This window comes from Echiichthys vipera (genome assembly GCF_963691815.1).
Source record: "Echiichthys vipera genome assembly, chromosome: 9".
In the NCBI taxonomy this organism is placed as follows: Eukaryota; Metazoa; Chordata; class Actinopteri; order Perciformes; family Trachinidae; genus Echiichthys; species Echiichthys vipera.
In genome coordinates this window covers 18,662,090-18,683,666 of record NC_139834.1, presented here as the reverse complement: position 1 = coordinate 18,683,666, position 21,577 = coordinate 18,662,090, and the positions used below count along the sequence as shown (strand labels likewise).

Genomic DNA, 21,577 nt, shown 5'->3' with positions numbered 1-21,577 from the left:
GTCATTCATTAGAGAGGTGAGGGTGCTGTCCAGGGTGCTGAATACTGAATCAAGTCTTTTAATGCAGAGCAGCCACAGCAGCGACAGGTGTGTGTGAGTGTTTGTGTGTGTTGTGGTGAGTTCAAAGACTCAGTGGACTCACGTGGACTGCGTATAATCAACTATAGGAAAATGTTTCGATGAACTGAGGACAGAGAATATTTTATTGAAGAGAAGTTCGCTGACATGGATCTGCTTCCAGCCCAGGAGGCTGCAAAAATCTACCACACCAACTATGTGAGAAACTCTCGAGCCATCGGCGTCATGTGGGCCGTGTTCACCATCTGCTTCGTCATCATCACCGTGGTGGTCTTCATCCAGCCCTTCTGGATCGGGGACAGCGTCAACACCCCGCAGGCCGGGTACTTCGGCCTCTTCCACTACTGCATCGGCAACGCGCTCACTTCGGAGCTCATCTGTAAGGGCAGCGTGCTGGACTTCAGCTCCATCCCCTCACCGGCCTTCAGGACCGCCATGTTCTTCGTGGGCACCTCCATGCTGCTGATTGTGGGGACGATGGTGTGCTTCAGCTTGTTCTTCTTCTGCAACGCCGGGAACGTCTACAAGATCTGTGCGTGGATGCAGCTGGCCTCAGGTGGGGAAGAGTGTGTGCTTTATGCTGCTCATAAACTACATTTATGAGGGTAATATTGTACTTTTAACTCCACTACATTGGTTTGACAGCTATAGTTACTGTTCAGATTAAAATTTCATATTAAACATATATACTGTATATGATCAATGTATCAGATGTGATGTATAGTTATTCATTAAAATACTCAACAACATGTAAATAAATCAAAACTAGCTTCAACTTCAGTAGGATTCATAGTTATGTTGATACAGGATCATCACATGGTACATTCTGAATGATTACTTTTACATTTTGGTCATATTAAGGGGCATTGTGGTTGAAAATAAGTTATATATCACACTGGAGATCAAATTTATCAAATGATCAAATTATAAATACTTGAGTTATTCTGAAATACATTTTTGTTGTATTGGTCAGAATTTGGTCGAATATCCGCTGTGGCTACACCAATAAACAAGGCACTTTAACAAAAACCTTTATTTTTTGCAAACACAGTGGAAAAATTAAAGAACAATAACCATTGTGTCAGAAGAAAATATTTTAAAAATGTTTTCTTAGAGCTATAGGATTCAAAAAAATTAATAGAAAGTGTAGAGGCCCTTGCTTTGAATGACTTCAGCACATCTGCGCCCATAGGACATCACTAGTCTCTCACAGTGCACGGTTTCTTCTTGGTCCATTCTTCTTCAGTCTCTTCCACAGTTCAGTAACTGTACTGGGTTTATTAGACATTACTTTGTTGCCATGGATTTTCCAGAGATTCTCTATGGGGTTTAGATCTGGACTCTGGGTTAGCCACTTCATTGTTTCAATATTCTCAACTTCAAGGAACTGCTTCACCCATTGTGCAGTGTGACAGGAGGCATTGTCTTCATGAAAATTTGCAGCTGATTGGGAGATAATTGCGGTGAAGGTATTGGATGTTGCTGAAGGAGGTTCACATGAACATTTGCATTCACCCTGTCATGTAGCCGTGCAAGAGACCAACTGTCACTTATGCCCCTCTGGTTCTCACCCCTCGATTACTGTGTGTACTTTTACACGTAGTATTGAGTATTTTTACATTTAGGCATTACTACCGCTACTTAAGTAAAAAAAAAAAAAAGTACAAAAAGAAAGTAAAATAGTAGCCAAATAAGGATATCAACTGGGATTACATGAGCAGTAATTCCTAAAATATCATCAGATTATTGATGTTGAGGCCTTGTGCTAAAAACTATGTGGCGATAGCTGCACAGCCATACGTCACCACAATGTTTCGTGGTTTAAGATGAAACACAAAGGAGTGTGTTGCTTTTCATATTCAGAGTTAAGGTTAAGATCAAAGGTCACAGTCTGTGGAGAAACTCTAAAAGGCAAGAGACTCCACCACTTTTTCTACTTTTTGAAACCTCATATGCTTTAGTTACAGCATCTAATCATCAAAATAAAGACCACATTTTCTCACTTTGTCATAGAGGTACACTCAACAAAACCTCTTAGATCTTTGAGCTCAGCTCCTGAATATCAAAAAAAGAAGCAGTAGGTCGTGAGACACTTATGAACTAGTGATAAACTCATCTTCTCATCTTCTCACCTCTCCGGTTTCATGCGAGGTGTGTGTTTGTACTGGATGTGTTGTTCTTCAGTGTGGGAGGCGATAAGGGATCCAGTTTCCGCCCAGACTCTGACACCTCTGATGGGGGATCGGTTACTTGTAACACGATCAGGTGTTGCTGTGTTGTTAACTGATCTAAACTCACACCTGAAACAAACCAGGCCATATGTAGTATCCTGAGGTCATGAGAAAAAAAGTACTGTTGCATGAATTTGCGTGTTGTTGTTTTTTCAAGTTCTCTTGAAAAAATGTATCTCTTTGATTTAACTGCTAACATCTCATAGAAATATGACAGATAATATTGTTTCATAAGGAGTCATAGGCCTAAATGTTTTGATGTAAAATTATATCTTTCAAGTGTCATCTGAAATGTAGGGCTGCATAAGTATGCTTATACTAAATACTTGTATATATAAGTGCAGAAAAATCCTCACGTTTGAGAAGCTGGAAACATTACATTACATTACATTATTTACATGAAAATTACTGAAATGATCAAAGTAGTTCTGTCAGTCGACTAACTGAGTAATCAGGTAATCATGGCAGCTGTACATGTCGGCATATGTATTGTTTGGTAGATTAACTCAATACAAACAATATTTTATAAACCTTTCATGTTTTGTGTGTAAAATTCTAAATTTGTAAATTATCTAACACTAACTAAAACTGTAAGATGAATTTAGTAGATTCAAAAGTACGATATTTCTCTCTGAAATGTGGTGGAGTCGTCGACGTAGAAAGTGCCGTAAAATGAAAAGACTCAAGTACCTTGAATTTGAACAGTACTTGAGTAAACGTACTTGGTTACATTCACCCACTGAAAGTAACATTAAATGGAAAGTAACTCCAAAAGGTTTACGGAAGTAGTGCTAGAGTACTGTATTTAACCTTGCGATTCCCTGAAATGCATATCTGCAAATTCAGATTTTTATCTTAACGTGTACAGTAACTATGGTAAAGACTCAAAAGATGGTTAAAGAGCATTTACCTTTAAGAACTTTTCTAACAGTTCATCATGCAAACAGCCCCACTGAGCATCCTATGCTGCTGCAACATGAATAAATGAAACCTTTGGCACTTTATGAGGGTACTTCCACCTTATCCTGCACAGGGGGCGAAGAGCAGGATAAGGCAAACCTGTTTAATAATTATTAAGCAATGTAAGCGCTCACATGGGGTAATTATTGCTACAATTTCAGTGTCTGTCTTCCCCCGCAGCTGTGTTGATGGTGATGGGCTGCATGATCTACCCAGACGGCTGGGACTCTCCGGAGGTGAAGAGGATGTGTGGACAGAAGACGGATAAGTACAGCCTGGGGAACTGCACGGTGCGCTGGGCCTACATCCTGGCCATCATCAGCATCCTGGACGCCGCCCTCCTAGCACTTCTCTCCTTCACCCTCGGCAACCGGCAGGACAAACTGCTGCCGGATGACTTTGAGGTGGAGGGAGGAGCAGGTAATTGATGACAAACGGGTGGAGGTTGTGGGTGCGGACCAAAGCAAGGGGGTAACCATCTTTGGGGAGTTAGAATGTGGGTTGAAGGTTGTTTTTGTTTTTTTGAATGATTTTGTCTCGTCATAGAAGGAAAAGCACAGGTGTCTAGCAAGCCGTGACAGAGTGACAGTGAGGCAGCATCCACAACCGGGACCCTGAAACTGAAGCAGCTACATGGAATTCAGCCATCACCTGTGCTTTTCCTTCCACCTGATCTGATGTTTACTCTTTTCACTTTTTACTTTGCCACTTGCGCTTCTGGAGAGAATCTGGTGTACACTTTTAAAAACATAAAAACATTATGAAATGCAAACAAAGATGATTCGGGAGTTTCAAAAGTACTGCATCATATTTCATACACATTTCCAGCATATTACAACACTACAACAATAAGGTAAACCATTTCGGGTCATAATATGGTGCTTTAAACAAGCCATTTTATCATTTATGATTAGTACAACTTTCTCAATATTAGCAAATGACTTGGTAAGTCATGTGAGTCGCAACCAAACACACCCAGCGTCTTGAATCCATAAAATAAAGGTATTCATAAGGGCATTTTCCCTCTTTTACAGAAAACCCCTGATGAACATGGACCCTCAGGACCAGTGTGATGCAGACTCACAAAGAACAGGCATCCTGAAATAAAGTCAGACTCTTCACCTGACTAGCTGCAGTGACTTTGGGTTAATTGAAATGTAGCGGTCCTTTACCGCTTCAGAAACCTGGTAAGAACTGCAGTTTTAAATCTGTACTTGATGTGAAAGGCCTAATAAACAAACGCAGTCACTTTATATTGTATGAACATTTGTTTTTATTGTATGGTGTGTTGTACAGCTTTGTAAATCGACAGCCTACACAAAGTCTATGTTCTTGAATCTGACACTGATGTAAAGCTTGTGTTACCTAGGCTCAATAGACACATAGGTTACTTTGATATGATCAGTTTGGGACACCATTACATAGCATCAGATCTCACCATTTCTATGGTAAAAAACTGACATTATTGAACAGTTGGCCATACATACAACTGAGCTCAAACACAGCTCCCATACGCTTTATTAAAACACAGCTACCCAGCTAAATAATTTTAGCTAAGATATAAGATTTGTTAAAAACTGTACATAACTGTAATATACATAAAGGCAAACTCTTTGGTACAGATATATACAGTTTATTTTCACTTTTTTTTCCTTTAAATTGGGCTTCTCAACATGTCGTCTTTCTGAAACCTTTAAACACTATATTCCTGAATTGTAATAGTTGAATGAGAATACCAGCCTCCCATGGGAATGAAAGATCTCATTTATTATAATTAACTAACCACACTAAGTACCAGATGACAACAGATTTGTTATGGCTAAATAATATGACCTACAATAGCAGACAGTGGATGTCTTGGAAAGAAACTGTCTGCTGTGAACGTTAACACAGTCAGTGTAAATGTCCGCCCAGTGTGCAACTTTCTAACCCTACTTTACAAATACAAAATGTATACCTTACATGTGTAATATAAGACAAAATAATCCATAAAAAAACAACACAGCACTAATGAAAATGCACGAGAAAAGAAGATAGCAAATCCTTTTAAAGGGGACAAAATGACCAGAAAAGCTACATATCCTTGATTTGTTTGGGTTTTAGTGCAGGAGTGTAACAAACAAGGATGAGTCACTAGCAGTACAATAACAGGTTTGCTTAGTTGTGTGGGTGAAAGGAGCGCAGCAGGTTGGAGCCAACTTGACCAAAAAGTAATCTAATCCACTGGAGTCCTGACGTCATCACACCGAGAGAGAAGAACCAACGAATACAAACATACACAGAAGCATTAGTTCAATAACAAGAACATAAGAAATCCAAAACAACGAAACAAAAGAGAAATAAATATTCATCCGATATGCCCAAACTGGAAAGTGATCTGTTGCAGTCTCTGGTGAGAGTGGGGAGGGAGGGAGTGGGAGGGAAGTGCAATGGCTGGAGGTCTCCACTAGAGAGTGAGCCAGGGGTGACGCAAGCACTCCGCGGCGGTGGCTCTCTTCTCTGGGATCAGATCCAGCATGGGAAGCAGGAAGTCAGTGAAGCACTCGGCTTCTTCGCGGGGCCACTCGTACTTGTCTATCAGCACCTCCAGCAGCCCCCACGGCTTCAGCTTGGTGATGTGTTTCAAATCACCTGCAGACAGACAGCGCTGCATCAGGGAGCCATGCAGGAGTACAGCGCAACTATTTCTTAGGTATAAATTACATATATAACATATTCGAATATCTAAATATGACAGAACATTTTACTTTATTCACTCAATGCATTTCCAAAATGTATTGTTATAGTAATATCCAATGTTAGAAATGTTTAAAAAAAAAAAAAAAAGTTTAAGTGAGAAAACATTTAAAAATGTAATCTAATACTATAAATGGCTCTAGGGCGTGATTTCAACGACAGGCAGAAAAACTGTCTCTTATTTTGACACTGAGGCTTTTTTGTTTTACCTTTCTTGGTGAAAAAATCCTTGGAATATTTGCCAGTCATTATGAGTTTGCGTGGGACACTCCCCAGCAGCTCAATGATCAGCGCTATGTGGTCTACACGGCAAACAATCGCAAGAAGGAGAAGACAAGACAGACGAGACAAACAAACAACAGATTCGTCAGACAGTGTCCCAGTCATAGGCCCACTCTGGGTGTGTGGGTGGAGGGGCTGAGGAAGAGAGAGGTCAGGCTGACAGCACACACACATACTGGCCAGATGGTTGCGGCCGTTGGGGTGCACAGACCTACAGCTAGAAATTAGGTTATCAAACATGGCCACAAGATATTACAAGAGCTGTGAGCTTATAAACTTCTTCCAGCTCCGTGTGTCAGAATAAATCATTTTGGTTTTGCTACTGCAGTCAGACACTGGAACGAATGCTAACAACATTCCTGATACGCCTGTACTTTTATCTCAAAGCACCTTCACACTTTCAGTTGCTTATAAGTTATGGTAGTGCTTTTAGGGAGGCCTTGAAATTCTCCAACACTATCAACAAATACAATAAAGCAGTGCACTAAATCAGAGGTTCCCAACCTTTTCACTGAGGGGACCCCTTTTCTATCCGAGTAATCTGCCGTCTCCTGAGTGACATATTTTATGGATATTTCATATTATATTTAATGTGTAACAATAACAGTACAAAACAACTAATAAACTGTACAATTAACCCAACTACTTAACACAATAACTGCCGATCTTTCATGTAAAATGCATTTTTAAACAATCATAAAAACTTAGAAAGCTTATTTTCTGACAAATGCAATGTTTTTCCTCCCAGTGCTTGGCAATTGATCTATAATCTCTTTTGTTATTTAATTGTGTGCTTTTCTAAAACAGGGCCAGGCTGTTTAGCAGAGAGGGAAGCAGCAGGGAGGTTTTCCAAGCATAGAGACCAGGATTCAGGTTCAAGCCCTCAAACAGGCATTTGCCCTGACAGAGGTTACATTTGGCGCACAAAGGTTCTCAAACTATTTCAGGCCAGTGATCTTTCAGCGATGAGACACTCTTCCATAATTATCACAGTGTTCTACACACTTGCACTTAATATTTGAACATTTTATATTCTGAAACTTAACGCATTTGATGTCCTCATGAAGGAAAAAGTCCCCTACAGGGATCACAAGAAAGTATCAAGTATCCAGCCAAGTCATCTGGCTACATCTAAGGAGGTACTGAGTGAACCTCTGCCAGGCAATATGTGGCATAACTCCAGACAGTTAAATAAATGTCTGATGGCACTGTTCAAAGTAGCATAAATGTATTAGTCTGTAGTCATTATTTTGCCTGCTGGCCTGCACACAACAACACATTTAGTAGATCTGAATGTGCTGACAAGAACCTTTCCTCTTCGCCTCCCATCCACCGTTCCCAGAGCGAGCCACAGACAGAGGGGTAGGTTACCTCTCTTGGTGAAGTATTCCTGTGAGTATTTCCCACTCAGAGCATAGTGACGAGGGATTTTACCAAGCAACTCAATCATGAGAGCGAGATGGTCTGGAAATGAGGCACATCACGAGAGGACAGAGAGAGAGTCAGAGGGTAACAGTTTGGAGGGGGGGTTTGAAAATGGGAGAGAAGAGAGATGGCAAACAGTCACGTGGAACAATGTATTAGGGAACAATGGATGGTGACAGCCTCATATGACAAGAAGCACATGTATGGATAGACTATATTGTTTTTTTCACATCAAAAGCTACAAACATTTGAACACATGTAGGCCATTCCCTTTCATATAGAAAAACAAACCATGAATATTGAATCAGATGGAAAATAAGGCTTAAAGCACAACCACCCGAGACATGCACACTATACACGTGATTAGGGGTGTCACGATAACCTTTCTAAAGCAAAAATCGATTTTGATCTCCGAAATCAAAAGCAGGAATGAGGGGATTCTCAAAGTATTTATTTTTCACTCCACCGCTGCCTACTTGTGCACGTCCGAAGAAAAAACAGACAACACTTCAAAAACGACAGAGTGTAGCTTAACGGTAAACTGCAGCTGCAATTTTAGAGACATCACGGCCACGTCCGGAGTCAGAGATGACTGAGAAACAGAACTGAAAATCCTCCTGCTTCCCTGAAGCCACCCGTGTGGAAACATCTCGCCTTACCCATTAGTTATGTAAACAACAAACACGTTGTTGACAGAAGAACTACAGTTTCTGGGCTATGCTACATGTTGATACCATCAACCAGACATTTGACTCAAGTCATTTTTTTCTTGAACAAGTCATGTCACTTAACTGCAGTATCCAATGTTTATAAAGAGAGAGGATAAGGAATTAGCGCCTGTCTAATATTATTATTGGCCAAGTTATCTAAACTTTTCAAAAAGTATGACACCTAGTTGTTTACTGTGACTACGTCTGACACAGGTTGTTGGGAGGGATAGTGGGATTCATGTTAGGGTTTTTCTTTTTCATTTGACAATGTACTAAATTTTTATTTTCATTGATTTGATACATTTTAAATGTAATCAAAGAAAGAACTTTATAAAAGCTCATGTATTTCTTTATTTCTCAATCAAAAAAATATCTAATGGGTTGATTAGTGATATCAATCGTTATCGGGCTAACGTTAGCCAGCTACGGAGTTTAGACTGTAACGCTACACAGACACTAATGTCCACATTGACTGTGTTGAACTGTTTAACAGATAATATTTAAACTGAAAACATGAAAATGAATACTGACAAGTCCATCGAGTCATCATGTCTTAAGTCAAGTCACAAGTCTTTAACTCCCATGTCGAGGACTGACATGACACAGGAGAGTCTTTCATCCTCACCAGGATCTGGTGGCTTATGCAAGGAGAGGAAACTCAAGCTGTTGTCTAAGTGTCCTTCTGCCATCTAGTGGCTCCTGTTGTAGTATTTGTGCTAAAGTTATTGGTATTATATTATAAACATATCATTCAAATTTGACCATACGACCTTAATCTGATACATAACCAAACAAATATGGTGGTTACACGTGATACCACGTATTCGTTTGAAAGAAAAACCTGAAAATATAAATGACAGTTGTTAGGGCATAAAACAAATGAATTGTTGATATTTATGAGATTCAGCATGAATCAATAGTCTAGGATTTGGAGAATTGTGACACCCCTATGGATAATAGATAGCTTTGTAACAAAACAAAACAAAAAAAAAAATATATATATATATACATACACACACACACTATATATATATATATATATATATATATAACTCCCACAACAAAGCAAGCTGTGAAAGAATATTAAGCAATAGCCCCATGAGTTCATGCACTGTAGGTGAAAAAGAGGACTCACAGCTGCGGGGCATGTGCCAAAAACTAAAGGTTGTATCTTAGCACATACCTGACATGCCTAAGCACAATCAAGTCAGTACAGAGCCCTCAAGCCAAGCAACAAGCCAACATTAACATAAAGAAAGCATAATGAGAACAACGACACGTGGAGAGTGAGGAGATGAAGAAAAGATGAAGGAATGAGATGGCCCCTTCTCCAGTGCAGGAAGTGTGGTTTGAGGTGTTAAAGAGAGGAAATAAACACAGGAATGGTGGCACTCATCATCACATGATTCACATCTACATTTCTTCTAGATCTGAGATCATTTGTATAAATCTCTGTAATGGAGTACCTCATTTAAGTGTTAACACTGGGGAAGAATAAATAAAGTGCACTGGAACTTATTCTTCTAACTGCACAATCATTTAGAGTGAAAGTCGTAACTTGTCATGCTTACTGTGGGACTCAGATGTGATGGATATTTTCAATAATTCATAATGGCAATAAAACGCCGTGGGAGGCAATTTCACAAGAAAACCATCATGGAGGATTTCTTGTTCTGTTAAAAGTTACTACCAATACTAAATGTCTCTTACCAGTGAAAGATGCAATTAAAAAATATTACTAGATATATAATTCTGGATAATGCAGTGCAGTTCTAACTGGAAAACAAGAGGAAGAGGAAGTCCTAGCAATACCTTCATCCCTGGAATAATCTTCCCCAGAATGAGGTTCAAACAAGTAGTCCCCTGTGGCGAGCTCAAAGGCCTGAGAAGACAACACAATCATAATAAATGCAGGAAAAGACACTGTGTGAATAGATATATTTACTCCCTCAACACTTCAAGGTACTTGACTATGCCTTTTTTCTTAGAGCTATAGTTGATTTTTGGTACAATCTCTCACCATACAGGCCGTGCTCCACACATCGGCCGGTGTGCTGTACCCAGCACCAATGAGCACTTCTAAGGACCTGTACTGCCGTGTCTGGATGTCTTCTGTAAAGTGCTTGTGCTTAGAGAGAGAGAGGGGCAGAGGAGGAGAAAAAAACCTCATAAATAAAAAAGATTCCAAAATATGTGAGAGTGACAAGATTCTAGGACTGGATGACTAGCACAGCTGTATATATAACTTCATCTACTATTCAATTACACAACACCAAAACAATAAATTAATCAAAGGGCTGGAAGATTAAAGTATTTCTATTTTGGTAACTAGATGAGACTGCATGTGTCCCTGGCTGAAGGCTTCATCCCTAATCGGGAAATCCCTCAGGTCATTAGCAGGCTACTCACCACCCAGCAGGCATTTCCCAAGTCTGCAATCTTGACCTTGATCTTGTCTGAATTGAGTGGCTCAAGGGGGTTAACTAGCAGGGATCCTGCTGTTAGCTTGCCTATATAAGAGCAAAGAGAGAGACAAAGAATGGACTAAACATCTAATAACAGAAGAGCCTAACGATCAATACTTCAAAAGTTCACATCACTGAGCCTCCAAATTGGCCTAGCCAGAGTCAACAGCTGCCAAAAAACCTCTTTGCGGTTAGTGGATGTACTGATTTTTGACTGACCGTTCAGGCTGTCGGGCCCGTCCATGCCCTCCTCCAGCTCCAGCTCTCCCTCCTCCAGCCCAGCAGGAAGCCGCCTCCCAGTTACTCCACTTCTATGAGCACCCCTGCCTTCAGTCTCAGTCTCCAGCTCCTTCAGATCTGCAGAGTCCACGCCGTTGCAGATGAAGTGAACAGGGGACTCCTCGTGTTGCTCCTCCTGACTGGCACATTTCTCTGTGGGCTCTGCGTTGCCATTGTGTTGGTCTTCATCCCTCCACTGAGACTGACTCTGGTCCGCCTCCACATGGCCATTACAGTTAACCTCAAACAGCCCTTCTGGTCCAGCCCTCACGAAATCTGCATTCACACTGCTCTCTAAAAGTATCCAGAAAACACAGGTGACATTTTTTTTCAAATTACTTATACCAAGGATTCTATAACTGTCTCACAACCATGACATAACTTTAATCAATCTGTGATTTTGGCTTCTTACCCTCTGTTTCCTCATTACCTAGCTCCAGAACAGACACCTGTCTGAGAGGAGCGCAGGCCCGACCCATTGGAGACTGCGGGTCCTCATCTTCATCCTCTTCATCCTCTCGTGTTTCTGTCTTTTCCATCTCCTCCAAGTCCAGGATGCACTTTTCCAGCAGCTCCGCCTGACGCTTCTGCTTCTTTTTTAACTTCTTCTTCTTGTTTTTGGACATTTTTACTGTCTGTCAGGGACAAACATAAGAAACAAAATAGCTCTCATTGATAGTTGCATATTTTTGTGATTGCTTTAAATGTGTGTTATACCGAAAAAGTGGATGGCTGATGTAAAAAGGGTTGTACCTGTTTTGGAGCAGGCGCTGTGCTTACTGAAAAGAGATTAACCAGATGAGTACAAACTGTTATCAAACTGAGCTCATGTATGTATGCAGAACAAGTGTTTGTCTCATACTTGCTGAACCGGAGGGAGGAGGCGCCCCAGCCCTCTGCCACTCTGTGGCTTCGGCTGCGAGCTTCCGGACATAAGGCTCATCAACACTCATCAGGATATTCTCTGGCTTAATGTCTGTGTGGATGATCTGACACTTGGTGTGCAGGTAGTCCAGGCCTTGGAGTACCTGGGAAATGAATGAATGGATGGGGTGGTTCTTAATTTTGTCACAAACAAGTCTCATACCGTTCTTTGAACTTATCTGATGATCTTGGCATCGGTCCTTACTACCAGAAGTTCTCCAGTTAGACTTCTTCACCATCAGAGGTGGGTTTTTCTCCACTGTTGGCTGACGTATGATATAAATATCATCAACACGCCCCTCGCTCCATGGGTGAATACAGTGGAGAATACGCAGCTGTATTCACACATGAGCCCACTGGGAGAATACCCGGTCTCTGTATTAAGGGAGCTGGCAGGGTAAATACAATTTGATGTATTCTCACAAAGGTAGTTCCCGGTTTGCAGTGCATATGTGAAAGAGGCTTATGTGTCTTTTGGTTTCCCACAGTTAGACTATATGGTACTAAAATTACTGCCTTGCATTTGTATGCCTCCACCAACTAGTCAAGCTCAAAACTTACATAACATATGTAGTGAAGACTTTGAAGGAATTAATAAAAAAGGTATTAAGTGTATTTTTTGGTGAAATGTGGATGCATCATTTTCATCTTCAACCCGGCAGCACAGAACATCTATAAAATCCCCACGATTTCTGTTTCTAAGTTATGGCGTTCAATAATGGCCAGAAACATTATGATGTCAAAGTGAAGTTGACCTTTCACCTTTTGGATATAAAATGTCCTTACTTTATCATTTTATCTTATTAGATATTTCTGTGAAGTATGGTCAAAATTAGTGTAGGAATTCTTGTTTTGTGAGGACCTATGACATCCGAAATCAGTTCATCTTCGAGTCCAAGTGGACATTTGTGCCAAATTTGAAGAAATTTCTGAGATATCATGTTCACAAGAATAGAACGGACATAAGGATGAAGGGACATACGTACAAGCCAAAAACAACAACTGGCCTCACCAGCGCGGACGCATAATAAAAGCTGATACACCTCATAGGAAAACAAATCTGGGCAAACGAAAAATGAAATTAAAGACTTGAGATGTAAACTCAATTATCAAAGCATTATTAAAGAACAATGCTTGGTGGCAATGCATGTATAAAGTATCAACAGAGCTGAATCAGTCCCTTGTTCAATTACATCAAAGACTCCTTGGCTGAAAAAACAATGCTCCGCCCTGACAGGTTTCCACCTGTCACAGCCCAGAGGCTACCTGGCCCTTGTAAACGAGCGAAAGCTTTATTCAAACCTTCATCAGGAGTCAACGGCATACAAAAGGTGCAACACTGTGTGTTTAATGTTACCTGTTTTATGATGCTCTTCACACATGGCAGGGGCAGCCCTTGATAATTGGACTTTATTATCCACTTTAATAAGTGATGCCCCAACACCTCAAACACCATGCATACATCTGGAGATCACTGCAGTTAAGATAATACAAGTAAAAACAAACCGAAAACTAACTGGAAGAAAAATTACTAAACATGTTGAGGCCTTGTGGTCCTTTAACTGCATGAGGATTATTAGCATTATTTATACTGAAAAAAGAGAGCAGGTCATAGGAGTGAGAACACCACAGTGTTGTTAGGGAGAGTCATATTACAGCTACAGCTCTCCCTGTGGCATTCAGGGGATCTTAGTCAGCTTAAGTGCTGCGATAGGTGGACGTCTGTTTAGGACACACAAAGTACCATTTAGTGCACCATCACCTGTTGTTTACTTTGTTACTTGCAGGCTGCTTTCACAGCTAAATTTAACACCAGGGGAAGAACGACCCTCTCCCTGTCAAAGTATTTCTCCAACAATTAAAAGGTTTAAGTAATTTCAGTATAAAGCAATTAAAAACAGATAAAAAAGACCAGGGAGCATTAACATCATCTGGTTCTTAAGGATACGGGTTCCATTGATACCAGAGATCTTGAAGTCGTCTACCATCTGGACCACCATCTCCCGGTTGGGATCATTGGTGTCTGAGTTTCTGACCTGGGAACAAACAAAAAATACAGAACAACACAATCAAAACAATCAGGATCTGCACTTACTAGACCAGTACATGATGGACATATGCGTGACTTTTTATCTGTACTCATGTAATACCACTTGAACATACATGCCAAACACGCTGAATTTGTTACACAGTCGTGTATGTGAAGTCACACATTATGTAAAGTCTGTAATGGTTTTCACTATAAGACAGATCCTGTTGTTATCATGAACTGTGATCAGTGTGACTGCAATGATGTCATTGGTACACATTTGTGTACATTCTCATTCAAAACCTGTGTCCAATTATCTCATCTACTCACAGATCTGAGGAGTTTGATCTCATCCACTGCTGTCTCCGTGTAGTGCTCCGCACTCTTCACCACCTTCATTGCAACAAACCTCTTCACCCTGCAACCACAGAGCAAGCAACGTTCGCTAACAGGAAGCACCGTACCAAGCCCTACCACAACAGTCTCAGAGTCATCTGCTACGGAATCTGCCTCAAAAACAAAACAGTTCAGTAAGATTAGAATGGTTAAAGTTTTTCTCGTACTGGATGTCCCAGGCGAGCCACACGGTGGAGAAGTGTCCCCAGCCCAGTTTCCGTATTACATGGTATTTTCCATTGTAAAGGTCTCCAACTTTCACATGGTGGTAGCCACCTAGAAGAGGAGAAAATGCACATTGACTAGACAGTTCAGACAGTCAACCTAAACCTAACAACCTAAAAAAAGGCAAAACTCTATTTTTATTGTAGCTGTCAAATACTGTGTACAAATATCTTAACTGGGTTATCCAAGTTAAATTAAGGCAATACGTTTGCATAACTCAGTTACTGGGGAAGTTTATCACTTGAATTGAATGTTTAAAGCTGGACATTCACAATAACTGAGTTATAGCGTGCAGGTTAACATATTGCATAAGACGGGACTGGCCTTTGCAGTAGTCGTTGGGGTCTTCCTGCTCCTCATCATCAGAGCCGAGGATCTCCTCAGGTTCCTCGGGTTCCTGAGGTGAGGTTTCATGCTGGGGATGCTGTCGAGCTCTGGGGTTAACCGGCTGCCTGATGGACAAGTACAGTCATATAAACCATCATAGACCTAGGGTTTGTACACCTTTTCCAGTGTCAAATTCAAGCACTTTTCAAGCACTTTCTAGGTCCATTTCAAGGTTTCCAGCACCTTACAGCTGTGATGAATAATATATTTCTAAGAATAAATAAATATTGAAAATGATTATTTCACATCACGTTAAAAAAGATTGTATTATGCTCTAAAGAACTAAAATTGTGTTTTGTAATATCAGAAGGTTAAGAAATCCACCAACAACCATGCCACGTTCAAAGTCACTTAAATCACCTTTCTTCCCCGTTGTGATGCTCGGTTTGAACTGCAGCAGGTCGTCTTGACCATGTCTACATGCCTAAATGCATTGAGTTACTGCCATGTGATTGCCTGATTAGAAATTTGCGTTAACGAGCAGTTGGACAGGTACAACTCATAAAGTGGCCAGTGAGTGTATTTGTTGTGAAAGAAATGTGGATACTATTTAAAGCATTTTCAAGTACTTCATCCAAAATTCAAGCACTTTTCAAACCTTGAAAACAACATCAAGCACCCGTCCAAATCCTGTAGACCTTATGAACAGAGTCCCTGAAATACTTTTTCCTGCCTAATTAACCATCGTGTAATTCTAGTGTTATACGTTTAACATTTGTTCAATAGGAAATCATGTATAACCACACCTAAATCCTGCCTAATGCATTACAGGTAACTGTTTCCAAGACAACCCAATAGAGCAGATGTTCGCATTACTCTCACAGGACAGCTGAACTGGCCAGACACCAGACCTTTAAATGTCTGACAGGTTGTTAATTTGAATAATGCCACTTGGGAATTGTATTGTGAGCTCTGGTCTAACTGCCTTACACTGTTGATGCTTTGGCATTATCTGTCCTGGTCTATCCAATTGAATTCATCTACACTTCATTAAATTCCTGTTAAACACCATTAATAATGACTTATGATTTCAATGACTTTGAACTTCAACAACCGCTCAAACAAACAGCGACTGACATTCAGAGCTAATCTACAAGATTGGTTTTATTTGATCTGCTTAAAAACAAATACACAGCAGCTTGCACATCAACATGGACCGTAAGCAAACAAGAGACACCTTGAGTTATAACAACATTTTTCAGGTGGACCGCACCTTTAAAATGCGTACTGTATTGTTTAGGAAACTATAAGACACTGTTGAATAAGGACTTTAGTAATCAGCATTGGTAGGTACTCTATAAGAAATTACTACACTGAACTAAAATATCAATGCAACACTTTTTTCCAACCTACTTTTCACAAGTTGAAATAAAAGATTTAAGACTTTTTGTTTATACACAAAATGATTTTTTTCCCCCTTTAAATAATGTGCACAAATTTGTTAACCTCTGTGTTAGTAAAGCACCTCTCCTTTGCCAAGATTTTCTTCCACCTGACAAATGTGGCATATCAAGGTGCTTAATAAGCAACAGGATGGTCACAATAAAAGGCCACTCTAAAAAGTGCAGTTTTATCTTGAATAAAGAGATATTAGGCTCTCAACTATGGAATTCACGATTAACGACTGCCATCAGGTCAAGACCCTGCCGAGGACAACGAGCACAAAGATGAGCTTCCCTGATACAATTTCTAATTGTTTGTGCAAACCAACTGCTGCATCAGCTGTCCAGGTGACTGTTCTCAGACAATCTTCCAGGTGAAGAAACCGGGTGTGGAGGTCCTGGGCTGGCATGGTTACACACGGTCTGTGGATGTAAGGCCAGTTGGATGTTCTGCCAATGGCATGCTCCCTCAAAAATTACGCCACGTGTGGCATTGTGTTGTGTGTTAAAACTGTACATTTTAGAGTGTCTCTTTATTGAGACCAGCCAAAGGCCAACTTCCGCATCTTGATACACAGCTACACAGCAGTAGATGGATTATCTTAGCAAAAGAGAAGTAAAACGCTCACTAAAACAGATTTAACCTGATTTGTGAACAAAAAAGCCTTTTGTGTAGATAAAGGTTCAATTATTGTGTCATTATGCTGGGTTAGTCATTACTGCAGAAAAATTTAGAAAAGACCATTAAGAATATAAAACAAGGTTTTTTAGATTGAATCTAGAAATTTTTTTTTTAATGGCCAGGTAAGTGTTACTTAAAACACAATTAATGTTTGGCTTTTAGCACATGAAGAAAGGGACAGCTCGTCTGTGAATGTTAATTTACATTTGTTTTTTCTTTAATCTGTAGTTGTTCCTGTTGTTTTTATCACAATTGCAGCTAACGATTTTCAACACAAGTATCACCGAATGACAGGATGGCCTGGTCTAGTGTATGCGTATATTTTGAATATATGATGCCCATCTTAAGGGGGTATACCTGATTTATAAGGGGAATGTATCTCATTTTAATGAGATTAATACCTTATTTTAGGTGTCATTCATTTTGTCATACAATGCTTTAAATTATAAATTAAAATATAGAAGCTATGGCGTTTCAATCTAGCAGGACAAAGCTTTTTTGTGTGTTTAGGAAAAGGGCTCTGACATTACAGCTCATGTCATCTCTAATCACAGACCAATATATTCAGTCATTATCTATAGTAATAGAGCTCACACTGGCTTGATGTGTTTGTGTGTTAATGTGTAACATCCTATAATCTTTGTTTGCCACAGTTCAGTTCCTAATATTAACTTGAAAGCCAAACAGCCTGATGTTACTTCCTCCACAGAGCAGATTAAAATAAGGCTGCTCATCACCACAGGAGCCAAGAGAGCTGAGATCACATTCAAATAAATTCCTAAACTGGTCTGGAGCGTCTCACAAACGAGCTGCTTGTTTCCACATAATCTGCAACCTACTTATTCATGCCCGACACGGTTATTTAAAGCCAAGGGGTTTTAAGGCATGCTTGTTCATCAATGACAGAGCAAACCGCTGCTATTAATTACTGCATTATTTGAAATGTACTTTTTAATGATGTTTTCTGATTTGTAACACATTCGTTACACTTGCATTATTGCATGTTTTCTAATTAATAACACATTTGTAGGAATCAGAATTGGTATAAATTGATCCTTTCAATTCTCAGTCAGTCACGGTGCTTTGCTGCCTATTAAGAAATAAAAACAGGGAGGAACCAAGGGATTACCATTAACTAAATGTGGAACCAGAAACAACTCTAATGCATCAAAGTTTCATGAAAAGAAAATACATGGCAAATCTAATTTTGTGTGTGTGCTCCTATTTTTTTGGCTGGTGCTCATCAGTTTCGGGTGAGACGGCAAATAATCGTCTAATATTCAAGTTGTTCTGAAGTACGTTCTCCCTGAGAGCCTTAAATCAAACTGATACTCATCCTGACCAACCATTCAGAACTAAAGCTCCTACTGTGCACTATGACCTCCACTACAAGGGTTCATCACTCTTATTTACATATGGTGCTGATCATGCAAGCATGACTGTGGCATGCAATGGTCCCATGTTGAGTTATATTTAACTTCTTCATATCATATGATTCTTCTGCCTGAAATGCATTTTTCAACCATGAAGATACTGTAAAGCTGTCACGAGGTGAGTATTTGCAATAATGCTGTTTTCAGTGAAACGCCATGCTTCCGTGGGCTGATGTTCTTTTTCATTCTCTGGTTTTAAATATAGCACAGGCTGTTATGCAACGCTCTGGAGAACGCTACTGATGGTATGATTAGTAAATTGTTAGGCACACCGACAATCAGTATTGGAAATCGACGCTTATATTTTGAGCCCTGAATGTTGCATTATCTTAATGCAATCATTCATGCACTATTTTTATAGTAGGACGTAACCTTTGTGTGGTTTATTTCAGGCGCGGCATACTGTACATTCTATAGGGATAACTTACAACTTAAATGTTATTAAAATAACTGTCCAAATGATTAATGCTAATGTCCTTATTTGAACCCCGTATAGTAAAGGGAAACTATGGAAACCAACCCTTCATGCTCAATCTGCATGATTCTTTTGAGATACTTTGAGATGAATCCGACTTCTTTATCCCTGGATCAAGCATAGACTTAAAAAAAAAAAGTCCAAGCATGCAGTCAAGGACCTTTTGTCAGTTTCATATTCAAACGCCTGGACCATATATAAAGAGAGCACTGCAACAAACGACCACCTCTGACAGAACTGACAAAATGCACGATTGAAGGTGTCATGTTCAAAATGAAGAGACCATGAGCTTTAAATGGGGGGTCAAAAAAAACTCACTTTTTGTTGGTCTTCTTTGCTTTCCCCCTCTTCTTCCTCGCCTGCAGTGCCAGAACTGTCAAAAAAAAACAGTGACCAATCATTATCCTGCCATTGTCTGTTTGCCATTTGTTGTCTACTTAAAACTGTCTGAGGTCAAGGATGCAACTACCTCACCCTATAGCTCATAAAGATAAGATACGATAAAATGAGATAGAACTTTATCAATCCCAAAGGAAATTCAGATTGCTCCAAAATTGCAGTAACAATTACAAAAACAATAATAATATAAGATAGCAATAACCAATAAGACAATATAAGTACTACATTACATTTAATTTAGCTGACGCTTTTGTCCAAAGCGACTTCCAATAAATGCATTCAACAATTAGGGCACAAACCAGAAGAGCAAGTTATTAAATAAGTATGGTAGCTTCCAATACGCCGAACTGTAGACTGCTACAGTTAAGTGGTTTATTTTATTTATCTTCTTAGGTACAGTCGAAAGAGATGCGTTTTAGCATGTGGCAGAAGATGTGTAGATTTTCTGCAGTCCGAATGTCTATGGGAAGCTCGTTCAACCATTTAGGAGCCAGGACAGCAAGATAAGCAAGATATAAGATAACAAAGGAGAATCAAAAAGGTGAAATATAAAAATGGTGTCTAAGGAGTAATGTGCAAAAGACATACCACGATGTAACAGAGATATGTTGTGCATGTAAATGAACATATTACAGCCCATAGTATTGAAATAGATAAATATTGCACTTGTTAATGAAAATAATATAGCCCATGGTACTGAAATTGAAAAATATTGCACATGATAATGAACATAATACAGCCCATAGTACTGCATTAGATAGATATTGCACTTGTTAATGAAAATAATAAAGCCCTTGGTACTAAAATTGAAAAATATTGCACATGATAATGAACATAATATAGCCCATAGTATTGAAATAGATAAATATTGCACTTGTTAATGAAAATAATATAGCCCATAGTATTGAAATAGATAAATATTGCACCTGATAATGAACATAATATAGCCCATAGTACTGCAATAGATAAATATTGCACTTGTTAATGAAAGGTAATACTGAACTTCATATTGATATCATAAAAAAATAAAATAAAAAAATGTATGCACGATGTTTTGTCATATTTGCATCTGCCTTTATCTTTATCTGTCTGCGTGCCAGTCAACCGGTCTCATATTGGAAACAGTCGAACGTTAAATGACATCACTAAGCTATTCACCTAGGTAACCGTTCTTCTAAACGACTGTAACCATAGTGAGACATGAAGTCGTTTCACTCTCATGGCTCGCTTGCCGGGTGACACAATGTCGTCTGGTTGTTTGTGTAGGTGTTTGGATGTAAAACGGACAGAGCTACAATAGCTAAACGCGGCTCCATAATCCTGACATGTCCCATTGAAGCTAAAGCTAATGTCTAGAGAGCTAGCGTAGCTCAACAGTGCGTGACAGACGCGTTCAATTAAACCACCCTCTGTAACGTATGCAGCAAGGCTAACACTTCACATTTGTGCCCGTGGAGGAAACATACACTGCGCTGTCAGCACACAGACACACGGGCTAGCATTATTCATACAGCGTGCGGAGTGTCGGTGTAAAAGATTTACCTTTTCTCTCCATGTTGGTTGGATACGTAGCTTTAGCCGCTAGCTACACCACCAGTGATCGAATGTTCCACGCATGCGCACTCGTTGTTTCGGCTCAAGGGGGGAGCTCTGGAGCTTCCCCAGTGATGCCTGCCTCCACCTGAGCACCAGACCATTTTTTATGATTTTTTTACTACACTCGAGCTGCAGGGCAACACAGGCAGTGAACAGCCTGTTATAAAGAAGTATCTGGTAGTATTGATGGTATTGCCAACCTTTCATTTTCCCCTACTGCATGATAATGGAGACAGTATGTTGACCTTCATAGTTGGACAGTACAATTTTGAAAAAAGATCTTGCTGATGAAATGTGTTTGTACTCAATACCCACATAACAAAAATGAACAACTAGAATAACAAAAGATAAGTGTGTGTGGCCTGTGCTAAATTTTATTATTTACAGAGACTAAGTTTAATTTGTATCACACACAAGCTGCCAGATAGTTATTAAAGATGCACCGATCCGATATCGGCTCCAATATTCATTAATTAGCTGGAT

At 39.7% G+C, this 21,577-nt stretch overlaps 2 protein-coding genes across 4 annotated transcripts; one reads left to right on the top strand and one right to left on the bottom strand.

The window, feature by feature from the left end:
• Window positions 1-225: 225 nt before the first annotated feature.
• On the top strand, window positions 226-3,847 carry lhfpl5b (LHFPL tetraspan subfamily member 5b; the record flags this gene model as incomplete). Its single annotated transcript, XM_083920534.1, has 3 exons — window positions 226-634; window positions 3,450-3,689; window positions 3,816-3,847. The coding sequence occupies 3 exons, from the start codon at window positions 226-228 to the stop codon at window positions 3,845-3,847; spliced, it is 681 nt and encodes a 226-aa protein (XP_083776660.1).
• A 705-nt stretch (window positions 3,848-4,552) lies between these two features.
• Window positions 4,553-21,118, bottom strand: srpk1a (SRSF protein kinase 1a). 3 transcript variants are annotated; one of them, XM_083919897.1, is made up of 16 exons: window positions 21,041-21,118; window positions 19,418-19,472; window positions 15,065-15,192; window positions 14,683-14,791; window positions 14,450-14,537; window positions 14,039-14,126; window positions 13,448-13,554; window positions 12,029-12,194; window positions 11,920-11,945; window positions 11,579-11,801; window positions 11,107-11,460; window positions 10,832-10,932; window positions 10,443-10,550; window positions 10,235-10,304; window positions 7,659-7,751; window positions 4,553-5,900 (listed from the first exon to the last, which is right to left on the bottom strand). In XM_083919897.1, exons 1-16 carry the CDS (start codon window positions 21,051-21,053, stop codon window positions 5,716-5,718), a joined length of 1,914 nt encoding a protein of 637 aa, XP_083776023.1. In that variant the 5' UTR covers window positions 21,054-21,118; the 3' UTR covers window positions 4,553-5,715. The 3 variants fall into 3 exon arrangements, with proteins under 3 accessions (XP_083776023.1, XP_083776022.1, XP_083776024.1); XM_083919896.1 differs by lacking the exon at window positions 7,659-7,751 and adding an exon at window positions 6,215-6,307; XM_083919898.1 differs by lacking the exons at window positions 7,659-7,751; window positions 15,065-15,192; window positions 19,418-19,472; window positions 21,041-21,118 and adding an exon at window positions 6,215-6,307 and having other exon boundaries at window positions 14,450-14,589; window positions 14,683-14,753.
• Between the last annotated feature and the right edge of the window lie 459 nt (window positions 21,119-21,577).